The sequence below is a fragment of the Pseudopodoces humilis genome, chromosome 2, assembly GCF_049639895.1.
Source record: "Pseudopodoces humilis isolate 2021_Gansu_Grassland_sample_001 chromosome 2, ASM4963989v1, whole genome shotgun sequence".
NCBI lineage: Eukaryota > Metazoa > Chordata > Aves > Passeriformes > Paridae > Pseudopodoces > Pseudopodoces humilis.
Genome location: NC_142201.1, coordinates 63,062,310 through 63,088,513, shown reverse-complemented (window position 1 = coordinate 63,088,513; position 26,204 = coordinate 63,062,310). Strand labels below are relative to the sequence as shown.

Below are 26,204 nucleotides of genomic sequence, written 5' to 3'. Positions count from 1 at the left end.
AAGGGGAGGGAGCAGGAGGGAGAGTTTGCTCTGAGGATAATTGAGGGGCTGCACCATAATCTTGAAGAGCTGAAATTGCTCATTCCTCTTCCTGTTCTAACAAATACAGTATAGAAAAGGCTGAAAGCAAATTTCTTGTCTTAAATTTTTGCTGTTTTGGTTGTGACCCCTGACCTCATTATTCCCAAGCTGTCTAAGCGTAAAACAAAATCAAGTTAATGAATTTTGAATACTGCATCAAATGAACTGGATGCAGTCTAGTGTTATTAAGCAGTCGAAATGCTTCTCATCCATGCTGTGGTATCGAGAAGGGAGTTTTCTCATGGGTTACAGGATCTGCAGTACTGAAGCTGATCCAGTGGGCCCTTCTCCAGGCTCTCCCTGCAGTAATGCCCAGCATCAGGTGTTTTATTGAATGTCAGAGTGGCCAAGGCTTTGCAGGCAAGAGAACAGATTAATCCTAGTAGTTTTCATCTAGATCCATTTAAAGTTGCTTTAAATCATGGACATGAATTTTCATGTTCTTTCCATGAAATCTGACAATCTAGGACTTGTCCCTGCCCTTTTCAATCTTGATTATCACATGGCTCCAGCAATTTCAGATAGAGTCTGTGCCCTCAATAATTGTTCTGTGAGAAGCATTGACACTTTTTTTAAAAAAAATATTTATTTTCAGTTAAATTGAGTGCATTCATCTGCAGAGTTCCAGTATTGCAAAGCCCATGATCTGACTGAGAAACAGTTCACTTCTGGCTGGCCTGTTTCAGTACAGGCCATCCTGAAAATCAGTGTTGGATCAAATAAATGAGTTACTGTAGCACAATTTAGTCTTAGGTGCCTCACAAGTAGGTAAATAAAATTAAACCATAGTGAAAATATCTGCTTACACCTCTGTGTCTTTCAAGGTCTTTGTTAGATACAGATTTCAAGTTAAAAGGGTTATATATTAAATGCAGAGAACCCAGGCCTTTGTGTGCATGCATATAGCTCTTCAAATATCATGCAGCTGACCCTCCCTGCATCAACTTGTTTCAGGCTTCTGGAAACATAGTGATTCTGTTTTCTTGGGCTTTCTGGGTTTTTTTTTTGGTTTGGTTTGAACTCCTCCTGGGAAGTAGCAGGCTGGCCAAACTGGGCCAGTTTATGACCTTTTTGGAGAGGCAGTCAGCACACTGTGACCCACTGAGCCAGTGACAGTGTGCTCTAAAGAGCAGCTCAGGCTGTGTGATGGACATGTGCTGTGGCTGCTGAGAACTGAAGTTTTAAATGACTTGGTTGGGGTAGGAATACTGAATCAATTCTGCTTTTATATCCTAGTCAGTATTTTCTAAATTGCTGCTCAAAAGACTGTCACAAGCCTGATTCATCATCATGGGCATAACTCACTGATAATATATATTCAAAGCGTAAAATAACGTTGTAAAGGGGTTTGGCCATCTTGACTAACTTGAGAGCACTTCTAGTATGTGCTTGTGAAGCACATATGAAGCATATGTGCATATGAAGATTGTTGTTGCTTTTACAAGGCTGAAGATACAAGCATTTATTTTTACTTTTCCACTTTCTCCTTAGGCTTTGTCCAACATTGATTCTCCTCCTGGTTGTGAGCTGAAGCCTACAATGAAACATAATTTTGCATTTGACAACATGGGCTATGAGGAGAGCTCTGAAACCATGCCCTCCCCACCTTCCCAAGAGAATACTGTGGTAGTCAACATTGTGGGAATGACTTGCCAATCATGTGTGCAGTCAATAGAAGGCCAAATTTCCAAGGTGAAGGGCATTTTGAGAATTAAAGTGTCCCTTGAGCAGAACAATGCTGCTATCAAGTATCTGCAGTCAGAAATAAGTCCTGAACAGATCTGCCAGGAAATTCTGGATATGGGCTTTGATGCCAACATAGCAGAAGAGAAGTTGACAACAGCCACTGTAAATTTGCCAAGCTTGAAAGAAGCAGTAGTTAAACTTCGGGTAGAAGGCATGACATGCCAGTCCTGTGTCACCACCATTGAAGGAAAGATTAGGAAACTGCACGGTGTAACAAAAATCAAGTTGTCACTTGATAACCAAGAAGCAATTATTGCTTACCATCCTTACATCATTCAGCCTGATGGCCTCAAGAGCCACATCAGTGACATGGGGTATGACTGCACCGTTAAAAGTAAATCAGCTCCTTTGAAGCTGGGTGCCCTTGACCTCCAGCGCTTGCAGAATGCAAACCCCAGGGAAACACCTGCAAGTCTCGAGAGTGATGGGCTGGATCCGCTGGTCACCGAGATGGGTAGCACAACAACAGTGACACTACAGATAGAGGGCATGCACTGCAAGTCCTGTGTCAGGAACATCGAAGGAAATATATCAGATCTTCCTGGAATAACAAGTATTAAAGTGTCTTTGGAGCATAAATGTGCTGTGGTACAATATAGCCCAGATTTAATCACCCTGTCAGCTTTGCTGCAAGCTATTGAATCCCTTCCACCTGGAAACTTTAAAGTAAGCCTCCTAAATGATTCAGAAGCAAATAAAGCAGCACCTCCCTCAGGTACTTTCACATACAATGTCATCAGACAGCCACCACAAGGCACGATGGCTGTTATTAAGATTGATGGCATGACCTGCAATTCCTGTGTACAGGCCATAGAAGGGGCCATAGCACAGAGGCAAGGAGCGCAGGATGTAGCAGTTTCTCTAGCTGGTGGTACTGGGACCATACACTATGATCCAGCTGTCACTAGTGGAGAAGAGTTAAGAGCTGCCATAGAAGACATGGGATTTGATGCCTCTGTGCTGACAGGTAACTTTTTTCTTCCGCGGGTCACGTGCCAAGGTGGGTCTCGCAACGTCGGCATTGAGATTCCTTTCTGGAGAGAAACTCTTAAAGCATCACATTGACATTGTCTCTTCCGAATGCCTGGCCTGATCTGACCTCCCTTAGCAAGGGATAGAGGTTCCAGCTGTAAAGCACCTTGTTTCAGCCCTCAGTGACTGCAGTTACAGTGCTGAGGTAGAAAGCCTTTCATATAGCTCATTCCCTTACCCCCTGAATAGGTGTCCTCCTATGTCCACAGGCTGCTGTAAGTACCAAACCACCTATCAAACCAATTGTTTACATTTATGTTCCAGAATACTAAAACATACAAACTTAATGAGGTATCTTTCATTTAAAAAGGTTTTTTATCTAGCTAAAACTACTTTTTAGTGTCTTTAGCCTTTGACATTTATTTCTTGAGTACTTTTACCTGCCTTACTTCACTAAACCTTGCTTTAAGCAATGTAAGTGGCAAAATTCAGGTACTCTTTGGTGGGAACAGCTGCTTTTACATGCCAGCTATAGCAGTGCATGCATTTTGTACATGTGTTCAATGTTTAAAAAGTTGTTTTGATGCACAGTCTCCTCTTTTGCAAATTTTGAATGTGGCAATTTTTACCTGCTTCAACTAAACATATTTGCTTTGAAATACTGATGTAGTTTACCTGAAATTAATTAGTTAGATCCCAGAAAAACACATTCACTTCTCTCATGGGTCCAATCCCTCTGATTCTGTGATACTACTACAAATGGGGAAGAGCCTGTATGTGATGTTTAATTATAATTTGTTTGGCTTATAATTTGTAGGTAGGAGACCTTCTACTCCATCTGGGAAAGGAGGGAATCCCCTGTGTTTAACATGTTTGGAAGCAGCTTCTGCTCCTTTACACAAACCTCTGCCCAAGGGAGGTAGTTTGTGAACACAGCTGGAGCTGTTGTGTGTCTGTTCAATACCTGGCAAAGAATAAAAATGTTTGCAAGAAGTCTGTGTTCAGGTCTCTGGGGTGCTTCCAATACTCATTTTGCAGTACTTGCAGTGTGAATACTGTGCTGTAAAGAGAAACCTGTTGAAAAACTTGTTGTTTTCCTTGTTTGAGATGAAGTGATATGAGTTCTGCATAGATGGCAACAATGACAGAATGGTTATGACTGGACTACATTCTCAGTGCTGGATAAGCACTGTCTAGATACCAATATATCTTTATCAAGTGGAGATAGCTGACAGCTATAGGCACTGAAATTGGAGGGAATCATTTGCCATCTGAATGTGGAAAGCTAGTTCTGTGGAGTTAGATGGTCAAGTGGTACTGGTGAATATGTATTTTTACAAGCTTGGTTGCAACCTATATTATTTCCACATAGAGACCAAGGCTATCATGTCACCTTCTAAACAACTATGAGTGTTTGTGTGGTTGATAAATGTGACTTGTTTTTACTTTTGTGTCATCCAATCACACTGTAAATAGTTCAGTGTATTGTGCATTTATTCAAGATACTGCCACTGGAGAACACAGGAGCCAGCCTGATGCCAGCAAAGCTGCTGTGCAGCCTCAAGCACCAGAGCCTCGTCACCAAGGCGATGCCTCAGATGCTCTTCCAGACAGTTCTCACCCTGATGGGTCAAACCAGCTCAGTGGAGCCACAGAAGAAAAGTGTGTTTTACAAATCACAGGCATGACCTGTGCATCGTGCGTGTCTACCATTGAAAGAAAGTTACAGAAAGAAGATGGTAATAAATTTAAGATTCCTATAATGAGTCTAATAATAAGGGATGATGGGATGGAAGAGATATTCTATGAGATTAATGGAAGAGGCTGTCATACAGCATCTGGAAGTTAAATACACTTAATGCTCTTAGTGCTAACGTAACTATGCCACTGTTTAACTATCCTATTGGGCCGATGGACAAACATGATGAACATACTTGTAACAGGTTGTAAGGTGATAAAAAATTCAAGTAAGTCTGAAGACAAGAACACAGAAATGGTTGTCATTTAGTTTTCAGGGCCTTGTTGGTTTACAAAGCAATCCATCTCCTCCAGAGCCGTTGAGAACTCGGGCAAGCTCGAGTGTATTTGCACAAGCAAGTGCAAACAAATTAATGACTCCACTGCCAGGGTAAGCTTAGGCACAGTGGTGTTTACTGGTCTAGAAGTCTGCAGGCTGGAGCTGCCTTTCCTCTGGCCTTGCAGAAGATTAACAGATGAGCCTTAGCAATGTCTGATTCCATTTATATCAGCATGCCTTTGGGAGGTTTTGCTTATTGGTTACTCTCTCCCCAGTTTTCCTGTGGTGGTCTCACTGCCTTGATTTAGAAACTAAAAAAAGTATTAGCTCTTCAAATATTTATTTTTTTTTTTCCTTGTGATCTCTATGTTTTGATTTTCCATTCTAAATGTAGATTTCTATGGGCTTTTTATTTATTAAAAAAATAAGGAAGGGTGGGGAGCAAGAAAATAAAAAGGTCTAGCATTGTGCTGCAGGGCTCATTCCCAACTACAAGAGTCTAGGGTAGACCTTGCAGCAGTGGATGTAAAGATTGCTTCCAAACATCCTTTCTGCCTCATTAGATCATAGGAAAGATTATCTCCTTCTATGTGTAAATCTTGCAGTTCCTCTCATTGCTAAAGAGTAAACTCAATGCAGCTGTGTCTCTGTAAAAACTTTGCTATTGTGACTAAGGAACGACAGTAGAAGGAGGCAGAGAGATATCAGAGGCTTATAATATCTCTAAGTTGTTAGAGTCCTTACTGACAGTCACTTGTAATATTTTATTTTTCTTTTCCTCAAAGGAGCTACATTATCTAATATTTTTATTGCCTCTGCAGGAATTGTTTCAGTGTTGGTAGCACTGATGGCTGGTAAAGCAGAGATAAAATACAAGCCAGAACTCATACAGCCTCTTGAAATAGCACAGCTGATCCAGAATTTGGGTTTTGAAGCTACCATCGTGGAAAATAATGCAGAAACAGAAGGACAAGTGGAGCTTCTTGTAAGTCACATGTATTTGAAATTATATGTTTGTTTTGGAAAAGTCAGGTCTGGAAGACTCATTTTCTTGCAAATAGCTTTGCTGAGCTTCAGCAGCTCAATTCTGGCTGGTGACACTTTTTTTCATAATTGCTGAAAAGACAAAATCAACTTGTCTTAGAAGAACCTATCCAAAAGCACTGAAATAAAAAGTGATAGGTCTATGCACAGATTAGACTTTTCTTAGCGAGCAGAAATGAAAGAGAAGTTTTCCATTGAGGCACTTTAGTACAGACACTGAGAAACTGAGAATGTGTCAACAAATACATATTGCTAATGATGTTGTCTCAAGTACGCTACAAATATTGGGTGAATGTGGGGGATTTCTAACTACTCAAGATTGCCTTTTCTTTAGATTACAGGGATGACTTGTGCTTCTTGTGTTCACAATATTGAATCCAAACTCATGAGAACAAATGGCATATTCTCTGCCTCAGTTTCACTTGCGACTAGCAAAGCTCACATCCTGTTCGATCCTGAAATTATTGGACCTCGAGATATTATAAAAGTAATCAAGGTAGGCTTTGGAAATTTTTTATGTATGGACAATTACATGGTGAAATTTAGAAGGAAATAAAGCAGCTGATATTTGAGAGGTTTCACTGATTTTGTAGATGCTCTAGTTATTGCCATGTTTTTATGCTCTTGTGGTGAGGCTGCTGTGCTCCATAGGAATGAATAAGCTCCCCAGATGTTACTCTAAAAACTCACTAAAAACTACAAAATGAACCTTTTTCATCTTCATCTAGCAAAAGTGTCATATATTCATTTCTTGCCATTCTGTGTGTGGAATCACAGTCATTAAAATGAAGTATTGCTAATTCAGAAAAAAGTACTTCTTTCTCTTGACAGTGACAAAGGCTGTAAAAGAAGTTCTGCCACAGCTCATGCCACAAGTATTACAGATCTCTGTATACAGCATCTATTCCCACATCTTTTTGAATGGAAACAGCTTGTGATAAAGCCTGATATTAAATGAAAAAATCCTGGTTTACCAGTAATCACACAGATCATAAAATTTACTGTTACCACAGCTCAAAGTGGGTTTTTGTGGACAAAACTTTTTTCTTTTTTTGTCCCACCAGAAGGGAAGAGATCATACTGTTTAAGGTGCATGCAGTCAGTAGTCAGGAGGACAGCAGAGACTGTTTGCCTTCCGTGCTATAGAGTTATTTACTCAGAAAAGACCACAGAACTGATGCACCAGCAGTTATTAACATGTTAACTAGTAGACTGTTCAGACTGGCAGAATAATTCTCTAAAGCATACTTTGCCACAGAACCATTTCATGATGCAGGTAGGAAGTTTCAGTGTATTGTTCTTGCAAGTGTGCTTTGAGTTTTAGGGCGGTTTGGGCAGGAGGCACTGTTCTACTGCAGTAACTCACCCAAGCATCACTCAAAGCTGGATTTTTGCTTGTATTTGTTTCTAGAATGCTTTTCCCTGCAGTTTGTTGTCCTATGGGTTTAAACTAACTTTAGACACTAATTTTCAACTTCAGGTGTGTTTATTAAACTCTAGTGTTAGGGTCTTGCTCACAAGGCTGTTTAGCTCCCAGTGGCTTGTGCATTTTAACTTCCTTTGTGCTATGTCCCCTGTTTACTGATTATTCCAGTGGAGGTGGAAGGGTATATATTTTCCTTTAGAAGGAGTGCAGTAGAATTCCACCTGTCAGTGGAAGCTCCCCATGCCTAAGAACTTGGACACTTACTGCATCTATACACTGTGATCATGTATAGGTACCAGAAGCCTTTTGCAGTCCAAATTTTGAGTAGTGACTGAAATATCCTCTCATTTTGGCAGAATCTAAAAATAATTTAGTTTATTCAATTGGGGGTTGGAATTTATTAAACATGGAACAGTGTCCTTTTTTGACATTTCTTCTAAAAGTAGTGTCATTTAAATGTGTTGTAAGTAATATGGTTATCTTCATCAAAACTAACTTATCTTTCCTTCTCTTTCAATAAAAAGGAAATTGGCTTTCATGCTTCTGTGGCTAAAAGAGCTCCAAATGCACATAACCTGGATCATAAAAAGGAAATACAGCAGTAAGTATTTCTTTTCTGTCTCATTAATGAACATGTCTAGATCATATCTTGTAACTCTGCTCCTTCCAGCACACTTCCCAGTTAATTAGATTACTCTTGTGCAAAGCATATTTAATTTTACCATTCGCCATTTGGTTCAAGTACTTTTATTACTTTTGTTAGTTTTAGTTTTTAACTGCCAGAAGTCTATACAGTTAAACATGTTGCAGACACTGAAGCTGCTCCAAAATACTGGATCTTTGCAAATATCCCAAAGCTGTGTCTTAGTCCAGTGCTAATAACCCCAGCCCTGCACTACCAGCACAGCTGGGGTGTAAAAACCCCATGGATTTACAGTTTTTCTTTTTCAGGTGGAGGAAATCTTTCTTGTACAGCCTAGTGTTTGGTATCCCTGTTGTAGTCATAATGGTTTATATGCAAATACCCAGTGGTGAAGACCATGGATCAAAGGTGCTGGAACAGAATCTCATTCCTGGATTATCTATTTTGAATCTTCTCTTCTTTATCCTGTGCACTTTTGTTCAGGTATGTCCATACTACTTCCTGGGGGTTTGCCTTCTATTCATTTCCCATTTATGTAATCTGATGTGATAAAGACTAATGGACTAAGACTAAGCTAATGGAAAGATTAAGTGGATTAAGCCTGCCCTCTTGTCTGTACCACCTATGCAGAACAAAGTGGCACTTTTCTGCAAGTTGTCCATTCTGTATTTACTCATAGGTCTTACTCCCACCAAAGTTGCATCAGATGGTTTCCAAGTGGAGAAGGTAATATAAAATAAAGAGATCCCTGATCATCTGAAAACTAATTGGGTAGCTGTAGGTAAATCCTTTCATTTTCTATGCCTTGTTTCCTTTGCATTGCTGAGGAAAAGGATGATATTTGCTGGTTTTGAGAACAAGGAAGTGCAAATGAGAGGATGTCAATGGGGTCAGTCTCCTAGCAGACCTGAAGTTACATCAGTATCAAATTCGCTTGGGTCAGCAATGCCTTCCCTTATGTACTACATGATTTTAATTCTGCTATGGCAGTATTATGTACTCTGTGGTTACTAATCTTCATACAAGTCTGTCCCTGCTTGCACCAACAGTTCCTTGGTGGATGGTATTTTTACGTACAAGCTTACAAGTCACTGAGGCACAGGACAGCCAATATGGATGTGCTCATCGTATTGGCCACGACGATTGCTTATCTGTATTCCTGTGTGATCTTGATAGTAGCAATCATTGAAAAGGCAGAGAAAAGCCCTGTCACGTTCTTTGACACTCCTCCGATGTTGTTTGTGTTCATTGCGCTTGGCAGATGGCTGGAACACATAGCCAAGGTAACTCATCTTCACACAAATACTCTGCATTTATGATAGGAGTAAACTATTCATGGAATTTTGTGTCAGCTGTTTCTGGTGTAATCTACAATATGAAAAGTTGTTTAGAGTTCATTGTGTTAAGTACATATAAGGATTTATATATCTCAATGTATCTTAAACATTAATCTCTGTTTCTTAGGGTAAGACCTCAGAAGCTCTTGCTAAGCTTATGTCTCTTCAAGCCACAGAAGCCACTGTGGTGACTCTAGGACCTGGCCACTCTATTGTCAGGTATGTATTTATGAATCAAAATCCCTTCAGCCTGCCTGGTCACTGGCCAGGCTTTATCCAGTTAACCTGAAAGCTGAAGGCATAAGTAAACTGCCTGTTCTGCTTGTGTCTTTTGCAGGGAGGAGCAAGTACCTGTTGAACTGGTTCAAAGGGGTGATATTATAAAAGTTGTTCCTGGTGGAAAGTTCCCAGTGGATGGAAAGGTCATTGAAGGCAGTTCTATGGCAGATGAGTCTCTCATTACTGGTAACTTCCCTCATCTTACACAAAGAAGTCAAATCTTCTGGAACTCTTTATTACAAGAAAAGAGAGCAGACACAATCCAAACACTGCAGTCTGAATAGCCTCCCACCTTAATTGATGCTGTGGCTTTGTGAGCTTGAATTCAAGTCCTGCATCTGTGCACATCCCAAAAAACTGAAGGTTTTCCTCGCAGTTTGGCCACTTACTAAGCTACTGGTGGGATGGAATTGTTGTTATTCCAGCAATCTGGTGGGAGTTTCCCCTGGAATGTATTTGTAGAGATGGTACCTTCTCAGAAATAAGTTCTAAAGGATGATGTGGAAATATTGATGAGATGCTGGACTCTGTATGACAGGGCTCTCTGAGCAAGGAGGGGGAAAGAAAACCTCAAAATTTGATATGTTTATGTGTTTATTAAGGGTCACTGGACTTCTTTACATCTTCTGAAATTTTCATTTCATTTTGTACATGTAGTAAAGATTCAATGATTCTTATCAATAAAGGATATAAAAAAATTATATTGGCATTGAATTACTTGTTCTAGTTCTGTTTTTACTTGGGAACAGGGACACCTTTAGCTTCAGGGAACCAGTTGTTTTCACTACCACTAAAAACAGAGAAGATAAAGATGTTGTAGTATTCTTGCAGAGGTAGCAGGAGAACAGGAGCTTTTCCACAGGAAAAAAAAAAACCAAAAAACCCACTTTCTGGCCTTTGAAAACTGAGGGTCATGGAGTTAAAGACAGATTTCTTAAACTCCCATTGCTATGTAAGGTGTTAATGGAGAAATTCTGACAAGTACCTTTTCCAACCAATTTGTTCCTTGTCCTTTTGAGGGATGGTATACTGAAAAGTTACGACCAAGGAAAGAGCATTTGCTTTGAAATTAATCCTATGAAAAGTTTTATAAAAGTATGACACTACTTATCCATGTCTTCACCAGAGAGAGATACACAGCATGTGACTTCTGGTCATTATTGCTTAGCATACTGATTTTGCTAACATAGAATGAGCTGTGTGCTGATGGATTATGCTGTTAGGGGTATTGGCTCATTTAATCTTACCTTTTCTTTCCAGGGGAACCTATGCCAGTCATTAAAAAGCCTGGGAGCACAGTGATTGCTGGTTCTATAAATGCACATGGCTCACTTCTTGTTAATGCAACTCATGTTGGTAGTGATACCACTCTGGCACAGATTGTGAAATTGGTGGAAGAAGCTCAAATGTCAAAGGTAAAAGAAGAAAACCTTGTTCACAGATTCTGATTGAATAATAAAAGGATTCTATGTTTTGATACTTACACACTTCAGCAAACTGTTTTTCCAGAGCTATTTTGTATTTTCATGAATTCTGCATATTTATGTGTTTTGACCACAACCATGTAAATAACTGGGTTTATTTTTCATAGGCACCCATCCAGCAACTGGCAGATAAATTCAGTGGATACTTTGTTCCATTTATCATCATCATTTCAACTGTGACATTGATAGCATGGATCACAATTGGTTTTGTGAATTTTGATATTATTAAAAAGTATTTTCCGGTAAGTAGTTTTATTATTACAACTGGATTTTTTGTTAAGATATCTTCCAGTGTAATTAACATACTTTTTCTATATAGGTGTTGATGTTATGATCACTCTGAGAGGAGCTCAGTTGGTTAGATAATTACACCATGATTATGGGTTCAATCCTTGCATGGGCCTTCTGCTTTAAGAGTTGGACTTGATGATCCTTGTGAGTCTCTTCCAACTCAGAATATTCTGTAAATACTTCTGTAAAAAAACAGTATTTTCTACACAGAGCAGATAATTACACTATTTAAAATCTCTCTGCAGGTGTAAATATATATTTTCATTTACCTCTTAGTTTTGCATGGGGTTCTTACAAATGGAAATTGTTGACAACATTTCTGGACTAAACATGATCTATAGCTGCATTGCAAGGAGCTGAGCCATTCCTGTTATGTCTGAAATTTTTGTGGGCATTCCTGTTTCTGATGGCAGATAGTGGTTTTGTCTTGAGAAAGAAGCTGAGCTTCTGTTACCTTTAGGATGTGTATTTGCTATGCTCAGGAACTGGGGGGATCTGTGTATCTTGAAATAGCATTCTCCTTCACTAAGGTTTAAAGGAAATCACAACAAGTTATGTTGACACGTGCGAGACTCAGAGCAGAGAGCGTACTTGAGCAGCAAAAAATCCAGGAAATACTGCCATAAACAATTCATAACATTGACCTTTCTTTAGCATTACAGTAAGAATAATGGATTGATTTCCTTTACTGAAGTTTTCCAGATAAATGTGTTTTCTGAAATGACTGTGATTGATTGATTGTACACCTATGTTATCTGCTGTCAGGAATCTTACATATCTTTCTTACTTTTTTTCCCCCCTCTTCCCTCTTCTTGCAGAATCACAGCAAAAACATTTCAAAAGCTGAAATAATACTGAGGTTTGCATTTCAAACTTCAATCACTGTGCTGAGCATTGCATGCCCTTGTTCTTTAGGCCTGGCTACCCCCACAGCTGTAATGGTGGGCACTGGAGTGGCTGCACAGAATGGTATTCTCATCAAAGGTGGAAAACCCCTGGAAATGGCACATCAGGTTAATAGTTTATTCTGTACTTTTGTAGCTTACCCAGCTATTGCTACATGAAATATAATTCCCCAGGAAATCCTGCAGGTCCAAAGAAAGACTGTGGAAAGTTGTTCTTTTTTTTTTTATTATTATTTTTTTCTCTTTAATTGATTGCTGCTTGTTAAGATTAAGAAGAGAAATCAGATCTTCAAAGTAGTCACAGCAAAGTGTTGAGAGCCAACATATTCTACAATCTCATGATTGTGAGGTTGCTAATCCTCTTCATGGCCTCAGAGGTTTCTGATTTTACTTTGTTTACCTCTTCTGCAATAGAGCCCGATAATCCACTTGGGTTTTTCCTTTCCTCTGAGACCTGTTGTGAAGTGCTTATTGTTCATGATCAGTAGCTTAAAATGCAGAATGAAAGAAAAAAAGAAAATTATTTGGAGTTGTATTTGTGGAGTTGTTTTGAGACAAGAAAGAGAGAAGGGAGGCAGAAAAAAAATCTTCTAAGACATCAAAACTATGCAAAGAGGAGGAAGAGGTGAAGGAGAAAGAGGTTTGACATGTCCAGAGCTGCTGAAAAGAAAATGAATCAAAACCATGCTGTGTTAGGCTGTATTAGACACATGCAGAACATTTTAAGGGAGAAGGATGGTAACAGCAAGTTAATTAGACTGATAATTCTTGTTCTTACTTGACCAGAAGTTTTTCCAAGGCTCTGGGAAAAAAATAAAAAAGAATGCTAATTATTGCTGGGAATTTCTGCCTTTTGGATCCAAGCAAGGCTATGGTCAGGGCTTTGAAAATTAGGTGACCTGTTGGATTCTGCAAGGTTGGTGTGTTGGAATAGCTGGATATAGAAGAAGTGCCATACTTAGTACTTAGTACTTTGCTAAGTTTTGGGGGTTTGGGTTTATTTTCAGGGTTAGAATTGACTTTATCTTTGGGTTCCAGTATATGTGGTGCTGTAGTTCTTGGTTCATTTCTGATTCCTCAAGACCCGCTGTCCTGGCTGACAAGTGATGGCTGAGTTTGGTGAATAGCATGACATCGATTTTGCTTAGGTTGTTGTTTCTTGAACTTCTTGCACTCTATACATCTTCTCTATCATCGAACCAATTCCTGAGTCGTCTTTCCTCAGTGTTATTGTTAACTGTTCAGAACTGCTTTCAAAAAAGCCTTCTTTGCATCACATACCTTGTGGTAAAAGTGGTTAAGGTGCCATTACATGAATCCTGCATGTGAATGCATGTACTGTCCTTTGTGTATGCATCTCAGTCCTACAATTACACTGCTGTCTGAGATCCTGATATGGGCACAGGATGATCTTGTAGCTTTATAAGGAATGAATAAGAAAGTATAAGGAGGCCTGCTGCACAGATAGTTCAAGGTACCTACAGGAATCCCTGCTTCTCTGGATTTATTCTGTCTTTGTGTGGATATAGTCAGCTGTTTATTAAAGCCTTGATTGTATTTATGTGCCATATGCATACAGGCCTGCAGGGCTTAGGCAGTAACTGTGTTTTTTTCTTGCAGATCAAGACTGTGATGTTTGATAAAACAGGGACCATCACCTATGGAGTTCCAAAAGTCACGAGGGTGCTTTTGATGGGAGACACAGCTGTGCTCCCCCTGAAGAAGGTACTGGCTGTTGTTGGTACAGCAGAAGCCAGCAGCGAGCATCCTTTAGGAATGGCCGTCACTAAGTACTGCAAAGAGGTACTTAGCCTTCCTCTTTCATCCAGGGTCTGAAGGCATCTGTGAAAATGCTGCAGTGTTGAACAAAATGGTCAGGTCCCACAGGAAAAGGCCTGCCTAAACAGTAACAGGCTGGAAAGTTAGGAGATTGCATGGTTGTGCATCTTGGTCTGGACATTACCAGACCGCGTATCTTAAGCTGTGCTTTTCTGGTAACAATATGGAGTTCTGAAGAAAGATATAAATTTATCTTGCTAAATTTATCTTGAACTAATGAGAAAATAAGGAATATATGCAGGAGAAATACTTAAAATAACATCATGAAGCAAATGTATATGATGACATTTCATATTACCTGACTATAGTCACTTCTATTAGTCACTTGCTCATTTGAATAAACTAGGCAAAAGGCTCTAAAGCTTGAATATTAAACTGTATTATTTGTGAGTTTCACAAATGAATTAATAGATGACTTAAGTCTTTGCAAGTTTTACATATCCTCAGAGGTCATTTGTATAAGTCATGTGTTCCTCAAGCTTCAGGAAGAAGTAAAACACAAGTCATAGCAAAAATAGGAAGCCTATGTAAATAAAAAAAATATGTCTGCTAAGAAAAATCATTAATTGATTTAGGAAAAATAATTTAAAAATATGTATCAAATTTGCTATATCTTTCAGTGATAAAATTTAGAAGTAAAAACATAAATATAGAAGGAAAAAGAGAATATAAGCAATGAACCAATTGCCTTTCTTGTATTTTACATTTTTTATTTAAAATTTGTCCTGACAGTTCTGTAGTCATCCCATGCAGCAGCTATTACTGGATCATGGCTTATATGAATTGTCATGCTATCCTGTTGGCTGATGTTCTTACCACCTGCCTTGTCATGCCTGTGTTTTAAGATCACTGAAAGCTATATATAGTTCCAACTTCCAGAGACAACCCAGAATAACTTGTTTACCAATTAATATTTTCTCCATTCTTTTTGTAACTTGTAGGGTCCTGATAATCCCTTTATCTCATCTTGAAGGTACTTACTGACTTCTCTCCCTAACTCAACAGAAAAACCCAGTTTCCCTAACATCCAGACAGATCCCTCCAGGAATTAGATACAGTTTTTCACTGTACTCTTACATATATACAAAAGGTCTGATACGCCACAGACAATTGTCTGTGAGGTTAATTAGAAATTGCATCTTTTAGAAGCTGAATGGCTTAATGTTGAAATATTTCTCTTTTGTTCCTAGTTTTGGCTGAAGTCATGAACCACCAATCTCATTTTTTTATCCTCAGATTACTAGAAAAAGCTGTTCCTTATGGTTTGCTGGTGCTAGGGATGAGACCTGGCTGTAATCTCTATGGCTGCCCCTTTCTAGAAGTCTAAGCCACAGCACACCCAGAGCATCCTTATTTTTAGTTCAGTGCTACTGATAGTCCAGGCTAGTTTTCAGTTGGTTAGTCAGTCAAGAGGAGCAATGAGCTCTTTTTGGTAAGAGTTATCTAATATTTGTACCCCACACGGGCAGCACAGATTGATGGTGGCCTCTGGTTACATCTTCAGGAGCTTGGCACTGAGAGCCTGGGATACTGCATTGACTTCCAGGCAGTCCCAGGCTGTGGTATCAGCTGCAAGGTCGGAGGAGTTGAGGCCATCCTTGGCACAGCTGAGGAAGGTCCCAACAAGCTGGATGCTAACAGGAGTGGGGAAAGCAGTGCTCCTCGGGGAGATAATGCAGTGATCACACTCTTGGAATCACCAGGTAAGTGATTATCTGCTCCTGTGCCAGCTGCAACATGAGGGAGAATGAATCAACAGCACCAACCACCTACCAGGCTCTGTACAAGAGAAAGGTGGATATGGGGCACAAGAAGGCAGAGAACAGGAGGGACAAAGATGTGCCTTAACAAAAACTGAAGCTCTCTTCTCAACTCTTGATCTCTCTCTGCAACTCAGAAACTTAAATTAGGTACAGTGATGGGTACTTAAAAATTCCATACAATACACAGACAATAAGGCATACCCAGTGGTGCTCCCTTTGGACAGAAGGATGGTCCAGCAGACAGCAAAGTTTGCCTTTATCTTCCTATTTAGAGCAGTTACCTTTAACGCATATTATCTTACTGCGACTTTTCATATGCTACCCTTTAGTTCCATATTAACTTGGACCTTTTGTTTCCTGTTCATATATCTCTCAAGGCACTTAATTAGAAAAAAACAAACCCCAAACCCAAAACTATTCAACAGATGCAAAACAAAGTGTCCTGTATCTACAAACTGATTTTAGTGCCTGTTTTTTTTGATTAGGCAATACATTCAGATTTGTTTCAGACTCTCTGGAAGCCACTTTGCTATTTGGTAGTGTAGGAGAGAAAGAAAAGGTATTTAAAGCCTTCCTTAAGGAGCTCATCAGTTCTCTTCAGAAGGCTGTGGTGCTCTTGACCTTTCTGAGAAAGCTATTAGAAGAATTAAATAGAAGGAGAACTTCAATCATCAGAACTGTGCCATTTTTGAATGGTGCTAATGTAATATTTTCTCACCTGCTTATATGATTCTTGTGAAGTTGGATTGAATTCGTAATGAGGTGCATTGTTTGTTAGAACTACACTACTTTTTTCTTGTCAGAAATAGCCTTTATATTTGAAAGTCATTAGTTGTGAGAACAAAGCAGGATGTCATTTACTAAATGCGTATACCGCACTTACTCAGAGAAACAATGCCAGCTGACAAAGACAAACATGAACAAGTACTTCCAATAAGTTCATGATGCAGTTCTCTGTGTAAACAGGCACAAATTGAGTCCTGAAAGAGAAAACTTTTATGAGGCTGTCTTCAGGCAGTGCCTCCAGCTAACTTGTCTTCCTCAAACATCTCTGCTTGTGTACACAGCTTTTGAGATGCTCATTTTTCTTTTTGTCTGTGCACAAAGGTCCGTCAGCTTCTCAGAAATACTCGGTGTTGATCGGAAATCGTGAGTGGATGCGACGCAATGGCTTGAATATTACAAGTGATGTAAATGATGCAATGACAAACCATGAAATGAAAGGACAGACTGCCATACTAGTGGCTATAGATGGTAACTGCTCTTCCTTAGAGTGACTTAACAAATATGAGTCAATCCTACTGCAGAACGAATGAAAACAATCTGAAGCAATTGATCACTGGCTTAGTGTCAAGAAACTACTAATCTTTTAGTTCAGAACTGCTTCTGAACTGTGAAGTATCAAGGTGTTCTTAAAAGAAGCTTTCACCACAGAACAGTGTTTATAAGGTTTTGTTGTGTAGTTTTTAATTCAAGAATTAATTTCTGAACCCCCTGTTGTCTAGGATCATTGTTCAAACAAACAGTGCCAATACAGTGCCATGTTCAATCCTTAATTTACATCAGTTAAGGATCATGGACCAACCTATCACATCACTGGTTTCAAAAAATGCAGTGAATAAACATGGTGATTCATTAGATCAGTCAAGTATAATGGATTAGACTTAAATGAATTTTGCCAGGAGGGTTCTGTTCCATGCCATGCAGAAAGAGATCCCAGATCCCTAGATATGAGAAATTATTTCAATGGTGATAGATTGCCAGAGCACCTGTGAACTTGAAATGATGCCAGTGATTAATTTACTGAGCAAATATTCTTGGTGCTCCTAGAGAGCAATTTTGGAAAGAATTTGCTTGGTAAGGAAGTGTTGATGCACATTTGAGCCAATGTACTGGAAGGCAGATGCAAGACTTCTCAATGAAAGTAATTGTACTAGATATCCAACCCTGAAAGACTAGGGGACATAAAACCCAACCCTATATGCTTCCTCTGGGAGGAGTGACTTCAACATCTGACCTGGGCACAAATACCAACACTTTCTCTGACCCACTATCATATTTGTCCATACCATAAAACATAGAAGTCAGGCTTGTTTAAAAACTACTCTCCTCCTCATCTTCCTGATCCCTAAATATCAAAGGTGTTTATTGTTTTATCTGAAACAGCCAAATGATAAAAAGAAGAGACCATAAGTGAGAAAGCTGCAGACATGAGTGTCAGTGTTGCTAGGAATGTGTTATTTCACAAGCTGCCACTGTGTGATGGAGGGGGAGCTCAGTTCTCTTGCTGCCACTTTGCCTGGTCCCACAGCTCTCTCTGACAGGGGGTTTTTACTCATGCAGGTGTGTTGTGCGGAATGATCGCAATAGCAGACACTGTCAAGCAGGAGGCAGCCCTTGCTGTGCACACGCTGCAGAGCATGGGGATAGACGTGGTGCTCATAACAGGGGACAACAGGAAAACTGCAAAAGCCATTGCTACTCAGGTATCCGCTCTGTGTTTCAAAAAGCTGCATGATGAGGTTCTAAGACTCCTGTTTGCCCCAGTGAATTTGAAACAGGAGCTTCAGTTTCCCTGGAACTGCAGTTTCCCTGGATACATTAAAGGAAGCCAAATTTTTCTTGAACTGCATTGAAAATCAGGTCAATATGACATAGTAGAGGCCAGTGGCTGCATTAAAATCCCGCTGAAGACATGCAGTTAATACTTCTCCAGAGTAATGGAGCTTCTTGCAGTAATTGGTTGCTGAATGCCTCCTGTTTCCCTTCACTGAAAGGCAGACCTGTTGGGTTAGTGATGAAGGAAAGTTCCTTGAAGGTCTAGTCCTGGTCACAGTTAGGGGATCCACAGTGTGGATTTGTCCTTATCTTAAAGGGTAACATCAAAATTTGAATTATTGTTAAGAAGCATAGCAGTCTAAAGAAGGTTGAGTTTATATGAGATTTCCCCCATCTCAAACTGAAAAGTCAGATTCTCACTCTACATTACTATGTTTCCATCCTCTCAGTCTTCACTTCCCTCTTTCCCTTTGCATTGGTCTACTTCTAATCTTACCATGTGCCACTTTGCTTTCCTCAGGTATCCCACCACACAGCTGACTCAGCCAGCACTGTGGTATGCACGTTCTTCTGTGCTGTGAGGTCTGTTTTGTTTCTCCGTGTGATGCTTTAATCCTCCTCCTATTGGGTTTCATACTTTCACTTTTGTTTTCTGTTATGGTAAAGTGCTTTCCCACTCAACTTTCTTTGTCGAGGGAAAAAAGTCTTTCAGCAACAAGCTTGAATTTATGGTTCCAGGAACACAGATGAATGTTTTAAACAAGCTTAGTTTGTGTCAACCTACATTTTCATTTAATTTTTGGAACGTACTTTCCAATGGAAAGAAATGGTAAGCAGTTTTAAAAATGTTATAAAATGTTACTTAACAGGTTAAAAGAGAGCTCTGTCTTATGTGGTGAAAAGCTTCTGCCTGGTGAGGCAGCCAAACAAAGGGCGTTATCCCAGCACTATTTAATACACTCATCTGTTCTTCAACTACAACACTAGAGCCATTGTTAGTAACTCCACATAAGTTATGATGAGGATGGGTAGAAGCATTTAGCCATCTGCTTTATTTTTATAATCTCCCTGAGACTTGTTGTCTGTGTGGTTCCCCTGCTGTAACTGCTTGATCACACATGGTCTGTGTGTTGCATTATCTGCTTGAAAGCTCTGCAGAGGGATCTGGACAGGCTGGATTGATGGGCTGAGGCCAGTTGTGTGAGGTTCAAAAAAGTGAAGTGCCAGGTCCTGCACTTTGGCCACGACAACCCCAGGCAGGGCTACAGGCTGGGGGCAGAGTGGCTGGAAAGCTGCTCAGCAGAAAAGGACCAGGGGTGCTGCTTGACAGCAGCTGAACATGAGCCAGCTGTGCCCAGGTGGCCAAGAAGGCCAATGGTATCCTGGCCTGTGTCAGCAATGGTGTGGCCAGCAGAAGTAGGGAAGTGGTGGAGTCACCACCCTTGAAGGTATTTAAAGGACAAATCTTTATTGCTATGGCACTGGAGCTCCAGAAGCCATGCAGGGCATCATGCTAAGGGCAGAGTATGGTTTGCCAGCATCTCTAGTAGGAGGGTGCTGTTATCAATCCTGTTCTTATGCCAAAGGCTTGTTGCTCTTCAGTTTTCTGTTTGAAATCACTTTGGTTGATATTCCTGTTTGCCCTTCACCTAGAACAGCAAATGGCTCTTCCTTCCAGCATGGAGCATGTCACCAATGGGGTGTCTTTCTTTGTATATGTAGGTTGGGATCAAAAAAGTTTTTGCGGAGGTTCTTCCTTCTCACAAGGTTGCAAAGGTCCAGGAACTCCAAAATGGAAAGAAGAAGGTTGCAATGGTTGGTGATGGAGTCAACGATTCCCCTGCACTAGCCAAGGCCGATGTTGGAATAGCAATTGGAACAGGCACCGATGTTGCTATTGAAGCTGCAGATGTTGTCCTTATCCGAGTGAGCACTACAGTTTTGGCTGTCCTCTTTTATCACTGACACTCTTGATTTTGGTTTAGTTTTCTGAAGATTGCATGTGGAAAACTTTCCGTGCTCTTCTCTCTTGCAGAATGATTTGCTGGATGTAGTTGCCAGTATTCACTTATCCAAGAGAACAGTTCGAAGAATACGAATAAATCTGATTCTTGCCTTAATTTATAATATGCTTGGAATACCCATAGCAGCAGGTATGTGACTACCAGAGCTCAGCTTGTCAAAAACAGCAGCACAGTTGATCTCTGTGGTGCCTCCTGTAGGACTGATTCCCTGCTGAAGGAACCAAAGACAGATTCCTAGATTATTTAAAACATGGTAGAAGGAGGGCAAAATAGATACCTTTTTTTACTGCATATTTTTTTTTTGTCTTTGCTTTTTTCTCTTCTCTTTGCTTTGCTTAGGAATATATACTTCTATATGAAATCAAAACTATGCTCTTATTTTGTATAGCAGTACTTGGGGATTAGTTTCTGTATATCCAAACCCAGCTCTGATTAGATGTACCATCCTACTTTTGAGTACTTCCTCTTTTATCTGCCCTGAATCACACATTTTCTCTCTTACTGCTTGTATTCTTTATGCCTTTGTCAGACATTTTCTCATGATCTAAATTCCTACTTAAAACTTACTTCAAGTGTTCCTTGTTTTGTTTATGAGTAACTTCTCCCTCCTTTTCCCATACTATTGCCTTGTCTTTCTGTTGCCTTTGCTGTGTTCCATATGTGCAGAATATCTGGAAGGGACAAATAGTCCCTTACCCTGTGGCTGCAGTCTTGTATCTGTATTGGTGCAAAGGTCATCCCTTGCAATGGAAGGGACATGTTTAGAAATAAGTGAGTAAATACATATATTGATCTAGTTGTGTTTATGGAGGTCTCAGCAGGTTGTGTTGTAGAACTGCTGATCTGTTTTATGTTATGCAGGGGTGGAAATGCCCTGGAGCGCTGGGATGTGCAGCTCTGGCTCATGTCCATATGTGTTTTTTTTGCTAGGTGTGTTCATGCCTGTTGGCCTCGTGCTTCAGCCTTGGATGGGATCAGCTGCAATGGCAGCTTCTTCTGTGTCTGTCCTGCTGTCTTCCCTGCAGCTGAAATGGCAAGTTGTCCTGTGTTTATCCACTGGGGAGCTGTGGCAGTACTGAGGCTGGGACTCAAGTGATCCACTATTTTGGGCTTTCTACACCTAAAAGTACCTGAAAGTCCATTAGCTTGGGGTTGTTCTGTCTAATCCTTGGCTTCAAAAGAGACATGTGTCACTATTATGAATTTACCTGGACTAAGACAGTATGCATTATGCTTTAACTAGCAGCTAAAAGTGTGACTGGATGTCACCTGGGCCCATGTGGTGGAGATCTAGTTTAATACCAAGTAATGATCAGGAGGTTTTGCTGTTCATCAAATGAGCAGTTAGTTTGAAAGATAATTCTCCATAATGTAACAGTAGATTTTTGAAAAAAATATTTGTACTTGTTTAGTTTTTATTTTTGTCTATCTAAATTAGCCAGAGAGAAACAGGGAAGCAGTGTATTTAGTCTTTTGCACCTGGCTGCAGATAAAGCATCTTTCTTTATTCTTTTGGAAGCAAACCAATTTCTGATCTACAACAAGATTTTTCGAGTTCTATTCATTTTAATGTTACATTTTTGGGTGCCCTTTTTGGCAGTTACAATGGACCTATTCTTAACAGCATAGAAAGCAAACACCTTTCAAGAATAAGACTTTTTATGGTCTGAAATTGGTCCAAACCTTCGCATATTTTTACTGTAGCTGGGGTCTTCTGTGTGTTCCAGTACAGTACAGTACAGTATAAACTAATATAGGAAATCTGTTACTACATCATGTTTCTAATCCTGCAAATGCTCAATGAGATATACATATAAATCTTTATAAATAAATACGAAAGACATACATACACATGTCTGTTTGCAAAATCAGCCCTACCACTACAGGATTTTCATCCTAAAAGGTTTCAGTGTATAGTTATCCAAAAGATGAGAAATTTCTATAAAGGGATTCCTTAATCCTCCATTTCTTTTGACCTTGTGCTGATTGCATTAAGTGTCACATGCCATTTTGGATAGATACTGAGAACCCCCTAAAAAATATTTGGCTTCAGACTTATGGAAGCTGTATTAAATGTGTACACTTTAGGATAATAATCTTTCTTGAAGCTTCAGATCAGGTGAATAGAACTTCAGGTTCCAAAGAACACAACAGTGCATATATATGTGAAGAGGAGCACGCACACTTGCCATTGCTGGGATTTGACTTAGTATACATTGAATCAGAAAGCAATTTTTTGTGTCATTGAGTCCATTCAACTAGCAATTGTCTTCTATGAACCTTCTAATAATCCACCAAACTCATAATTTTTATTAAAGAACCTCACTTTGAAAGTCCCTCTTTTACTATTGAAATGTCTTAATGCTGTATGACAAGTACTCTTAGCTATTTGACACTGTGCCTGAAGTGCATAGAATCATGGAACCATCTGGATTGGAAAAGATCTTTCAGATCATTGAAACAAGCCATTAACCTGGCACCACCAAGTCCACCACTAAACCAAGTCCCTAAATGCACCAGAAGAGTCCTCAATCAGTGGTATGTTGTCTTGAATGACTGAAAACTCAGATCAGAAACATCTTGAGGAGTGTTCTGCATTTCTCCATCATCTTCCCTTATCCTTCTGTTCTTGTTTTGTTTTGAGAGAATTGTCAGGCTCAAAATTCAAGTAGTAATAAAAATCATTGTTTTGTAACTGTTTTTTGAGACCCTTATACTCTTGAAACCACACTAATTAATTGTTTGTGAGCTATTAGATAGGAAACTTAATTTAAACATGTGTAATTCATCTATAAAGTTATTTTTTCCATATAAACACTTTCAATACATTTAGGTAGCAGAAGTTTCTGATTTGTTCTAGTGCCAGATGCTTCTACATGTTGACCTCTTGTTGTTAATATATTTTCTCTTTCTCTTCTTAGTTACAAAAAGCCAGACACAGAAAGTTACGAGGCACAAGCTCAAGGCCGCATGAAGCCACTCACTCCTTCACAAATCAGTGTTCACATTGGAATGGACGACAGGAGGAGGGATTCTTCCAAACCATCTTCTTGGGATCAGACTAGCCAAGTGTCCCTCTCTTCCTTGGCTTCCAACAGGCTGCCGAGACGCAATGGTTTCATTGAGGAGGAAGGTGGCAAGTGGTCGTTGCTCATAAACGGAGCAGATGAAGAGCAGTACATCTGAAGCACTGGACTCTTGGTACAGAGGGAAATGTTCCTCCTCCCCAGTCAGGGGAGGGTCTGACTTATTTCATCAACAGCTTCAGTGTTGTAAGTGAAGTGTTCCTTCAGCTCACGAGAAGATTGCAACTCAGCTCAGTGTTGGGTTGTATGGATTGTGGATTTTTTTCAGGTCACCAGTTATTTCTGGTCATGGAAATAATCTGTGGCACTATAATGAACTGGCTTGTTTGCACACGGAATTTAGTGAAATAATGTAAAATTGTAATTTTCAGTCTAAAAGAGTTTCTCTTTGACTCTTTGCTAGGAACCAAATTTCATACTTTTCACTCTTTAAAACTTTATTACTTCAAGACCACATGAAGTAAAAGTATTTTCAGAGCTGCCAAATATTGATTTGTATCTAAATGAAGTTAGCAATGGCAAAAGGAATTCTGTGGTCAGAAGTTGAATTTTTACACAGAATCCTAACTAGTCATGTCACTGTGAGATCACTTTGTATTTAGGATCCATGGCATCTCCTGGGGCCAAAAATGCTTTGTTGTTTCACCTGCTATAACTCTCTGAAAGGTCTTTTTCAAAGATTTTCACTTGCTTTGAAGTATTGCATTCTTTTGATGCACGTTTCTTTACTCTCTTTGATTTTCCCTTTTTCTCCATATAAGCCCTTTTCCCCTTTTTCTTGCACAGGAGATCTATGAGTTATCATTATGTTTACAGATACTTCTGTTTGGGACAAACTCCTTTAAGTCACCAGGAACCGGTCCATTCCTATTGAAGTCCATAAAGGCAGAACTGGTTCCTGGTCCCAGTTATCCAAGATACCTTGCTGGACCCTGGGGAAGCTCCTTAGAGTTGGCCAGTTGTCTGTCTTTTTCCTCTGACAGAGTGAAGGATTTGTGCCAGTGTGAGCAAAGGTGGTATTTACCTTGGAATGACTGAGCAGAACTAGCACTGGTGTGACTCCAGCGTAGCTGAACAGAGTGAGCTTATTGCACAACTTAACCCCAGCTGGCTGGTTGCTTAAAATGCAGCTAAGTTTAAATTAAAAAGGTGGAAAAATGGCCTTAAAGTGGGCTTCTATTTGCCATAATATGAATAAATGACAGGACCTGAACTAAGAAAATTTGTAATTTAAATTTGTATTTATGTTTTGTATTGTTTTTATCTCCCCTCTTTATTTCAATGAGAAATCAAAGTGCTGGATAACCATTTTTTTTCTGTAACATCTTTACCAAATCTTGCATTAACTTCATCCCTGTGGATGTCAGATTCACCCCTTAACACTTTTTAGAGTCAGGATGGCAGTAATCAACTGCTTTGGTGCACTGGATCCAGTCCCAGAGTGCTGTGTTGTCCAGCTGCGGACTCTGAGGTAAGCAGAGTTTTATAGTCTAGTTTAGAAACTGAAAGAAGAGGAAATACATTGCTAAACAACATGAAATAACTACTTATTTTCATTGACTGAAATACAGAGCTGTTTCTAAGATGGGTTCAAATCCTGCTTCTCCTAATGTAAAAATGAAAAACAAGTTGGAGAGGAAAAGAATTGTTCTTAAAGAATTGGATGGGTCCTCTTATTTTCTCAGCACTGTCTTAAATAGAATTACAAATCAGTTTTAAAACTCTATATAAGTAGAGATTACTTTCACAGTTTTTCACACAGTTCACACACACACTTTCCACACACTTTTCAAAGGTGCATGCCATAGGTGCATGTCCCTGTGGGAAAGAGGGTCTGAAGTTTTGCTATTCTGTGTTTTCTTACCAGTCCTTACAGTAAAAATATGTTGTTTTTAAAAAAAAAAAATCAAACAAATAATTGTGTGTCTTTTTCTTTTTTTATTGAGGGGTTCAGAATAAAAAGAGCATAAACAGAGATTGTTGGATTGCAGGGTGCATAGCACAAGGTTTGGTGTCTGTTTTGTGATCTGTTTCAGGCAGGATGTATAGGAGGGAAAAAAAGACAGTGTTGCTTCATGTTGAGATAGGTGAGGTTGCAAGCATTTTAAAGGGTGGAAATAGGATTCAAAATCATCCTGGGAAATTGGACAGAACCAGGAAACTTTGCAAACAGAGCACAGAGGAATTAAAGGTCAGTGCAGCTGAAAAAGGTCAGGTAGTTGTCTGGCATTCGTTTTGTGACCTGGTTTAACAACTCAGTGATGCTGCAAAATGAAGAGAAACATAGAGAGGTATAAAGACTGTATCACCCATATGACAAAATACCTCATTCTGTTCTGCTCTGGAGAGGCACCAGCTGAAGTAGCAGGTCTATGAAGTAGCAGGTTGTATATGTCATGCTTGTTAGGAAAAAACAGTTCAGAGAAGAGCAATGAGATTTAACAGAAATCTAGAAAACGTGAGAAGGTAGGTGTATGAGAATGAGAAATATAAGAAGATTGAAGGAATTTGAGTAGGTTTGCCTACAGAATACCATAAGGAAATACAAGTCTCAAAACACAAAGAGAACAATTTATTCCTTTCATCTTTTCAATGTCTTTTATGTTCACAGTGACTAGAACAAGAAAATAATAGGCTTATTGAGCCAAAGAATATTTAGATTAGTCACTAGTCCTGTGTAACAGGAAATACTGTGGAGCACTGGAAGA

General features: G+C 39.5%; 1 protein-coding gene across 6 annotated transcripts in view; it reads left to right on the top strand.

The window, feature by feature from the left end:
- Positions 1-25,141, top strand: part of ATP7B (ATPase copper transporting beta) — a 36,742-nt gene extending 11,601 nt beyond the window's left edge. For 4 of the 6 annotated variants that reach the window (XM_088050999.1, XM_088051001.1, XM_014252507.2 and 1 more), the window contains exons 2-21: positions 1,573-2,794; positions 4,302-4,538; positions 5,638-5,801; positions 6,195-6,356; positions 7,811-7,887; positions 8,238-8,412; positions 8,979-9,212; positions 9,394-9,485; positions 9,604-9,731; positions 10,806-10,960; positions 11,137-11,271; positions 12,139-12,333; positions 13,846-14,028; positions 15,569-15,767; positions 16,935-17,081; positions 18,171-18,313; positions 20,109-20,312; positions 20,422-20,539; positions 21,341-21,443; positions 23,332-25,141. In XM_088050999.1, the coding sequence (XP_087907125.1) occupies positions 1,621-2,794; positions 4,302-4,538; positions 5,638-5,801; positions 6,195-6,356; positions 7,811-7,887; positions 8,238-8,412; positions 8,979-9,212; positions 9,394-9,485; positions 9,604-9,731; positions 10,806-10,960; positions 11,137-11,271; positions 12,139-12,333; positions 13,846-14,028; positions 15,569-15,767; positions 16,935-17,081; positions 18,171-18,313; positions 20,109-20,312; positions 20,422-20,539; positions 21,341-21,443; positions 23,332-23,596 (4,290 nt within the window). In that variant the 5' untranslated portion in view covers positions 1,573-1,620 and the 3' untranslated portion in view covers positions 23,597-25,141. Of the gene's footprint in view, positions 1-1,572; positions 2,795-4,301; positions 4,539-5,637; positions 5,802-6,194; positions 6,357-7,810; positions 7,888-8,237; positions 8,413-8,978; positions 9,213-9,393; positions 9,486-9,603; positions 9,732-10,805; positions 10,961-11,136; positions 11,272-12,138; positions 12,334-13,845; positions 14,029-15,568; positions 15,768-16,934; positions 17,082-18,170; positions 18,314-18,906; positions 18,969-20,108; positions 20,313-20,421; positions 20,540-21,340; positions 21,444-23,331 lie in introns of those variants that run through there. The other 2 variants (XR_001331466.2, XR_015771787.1) reach the window with 2 other exon arrangements.
- The last annotated feature ends 1,063 nt before the right edge of the window (positions 25,142-26,204 follow it).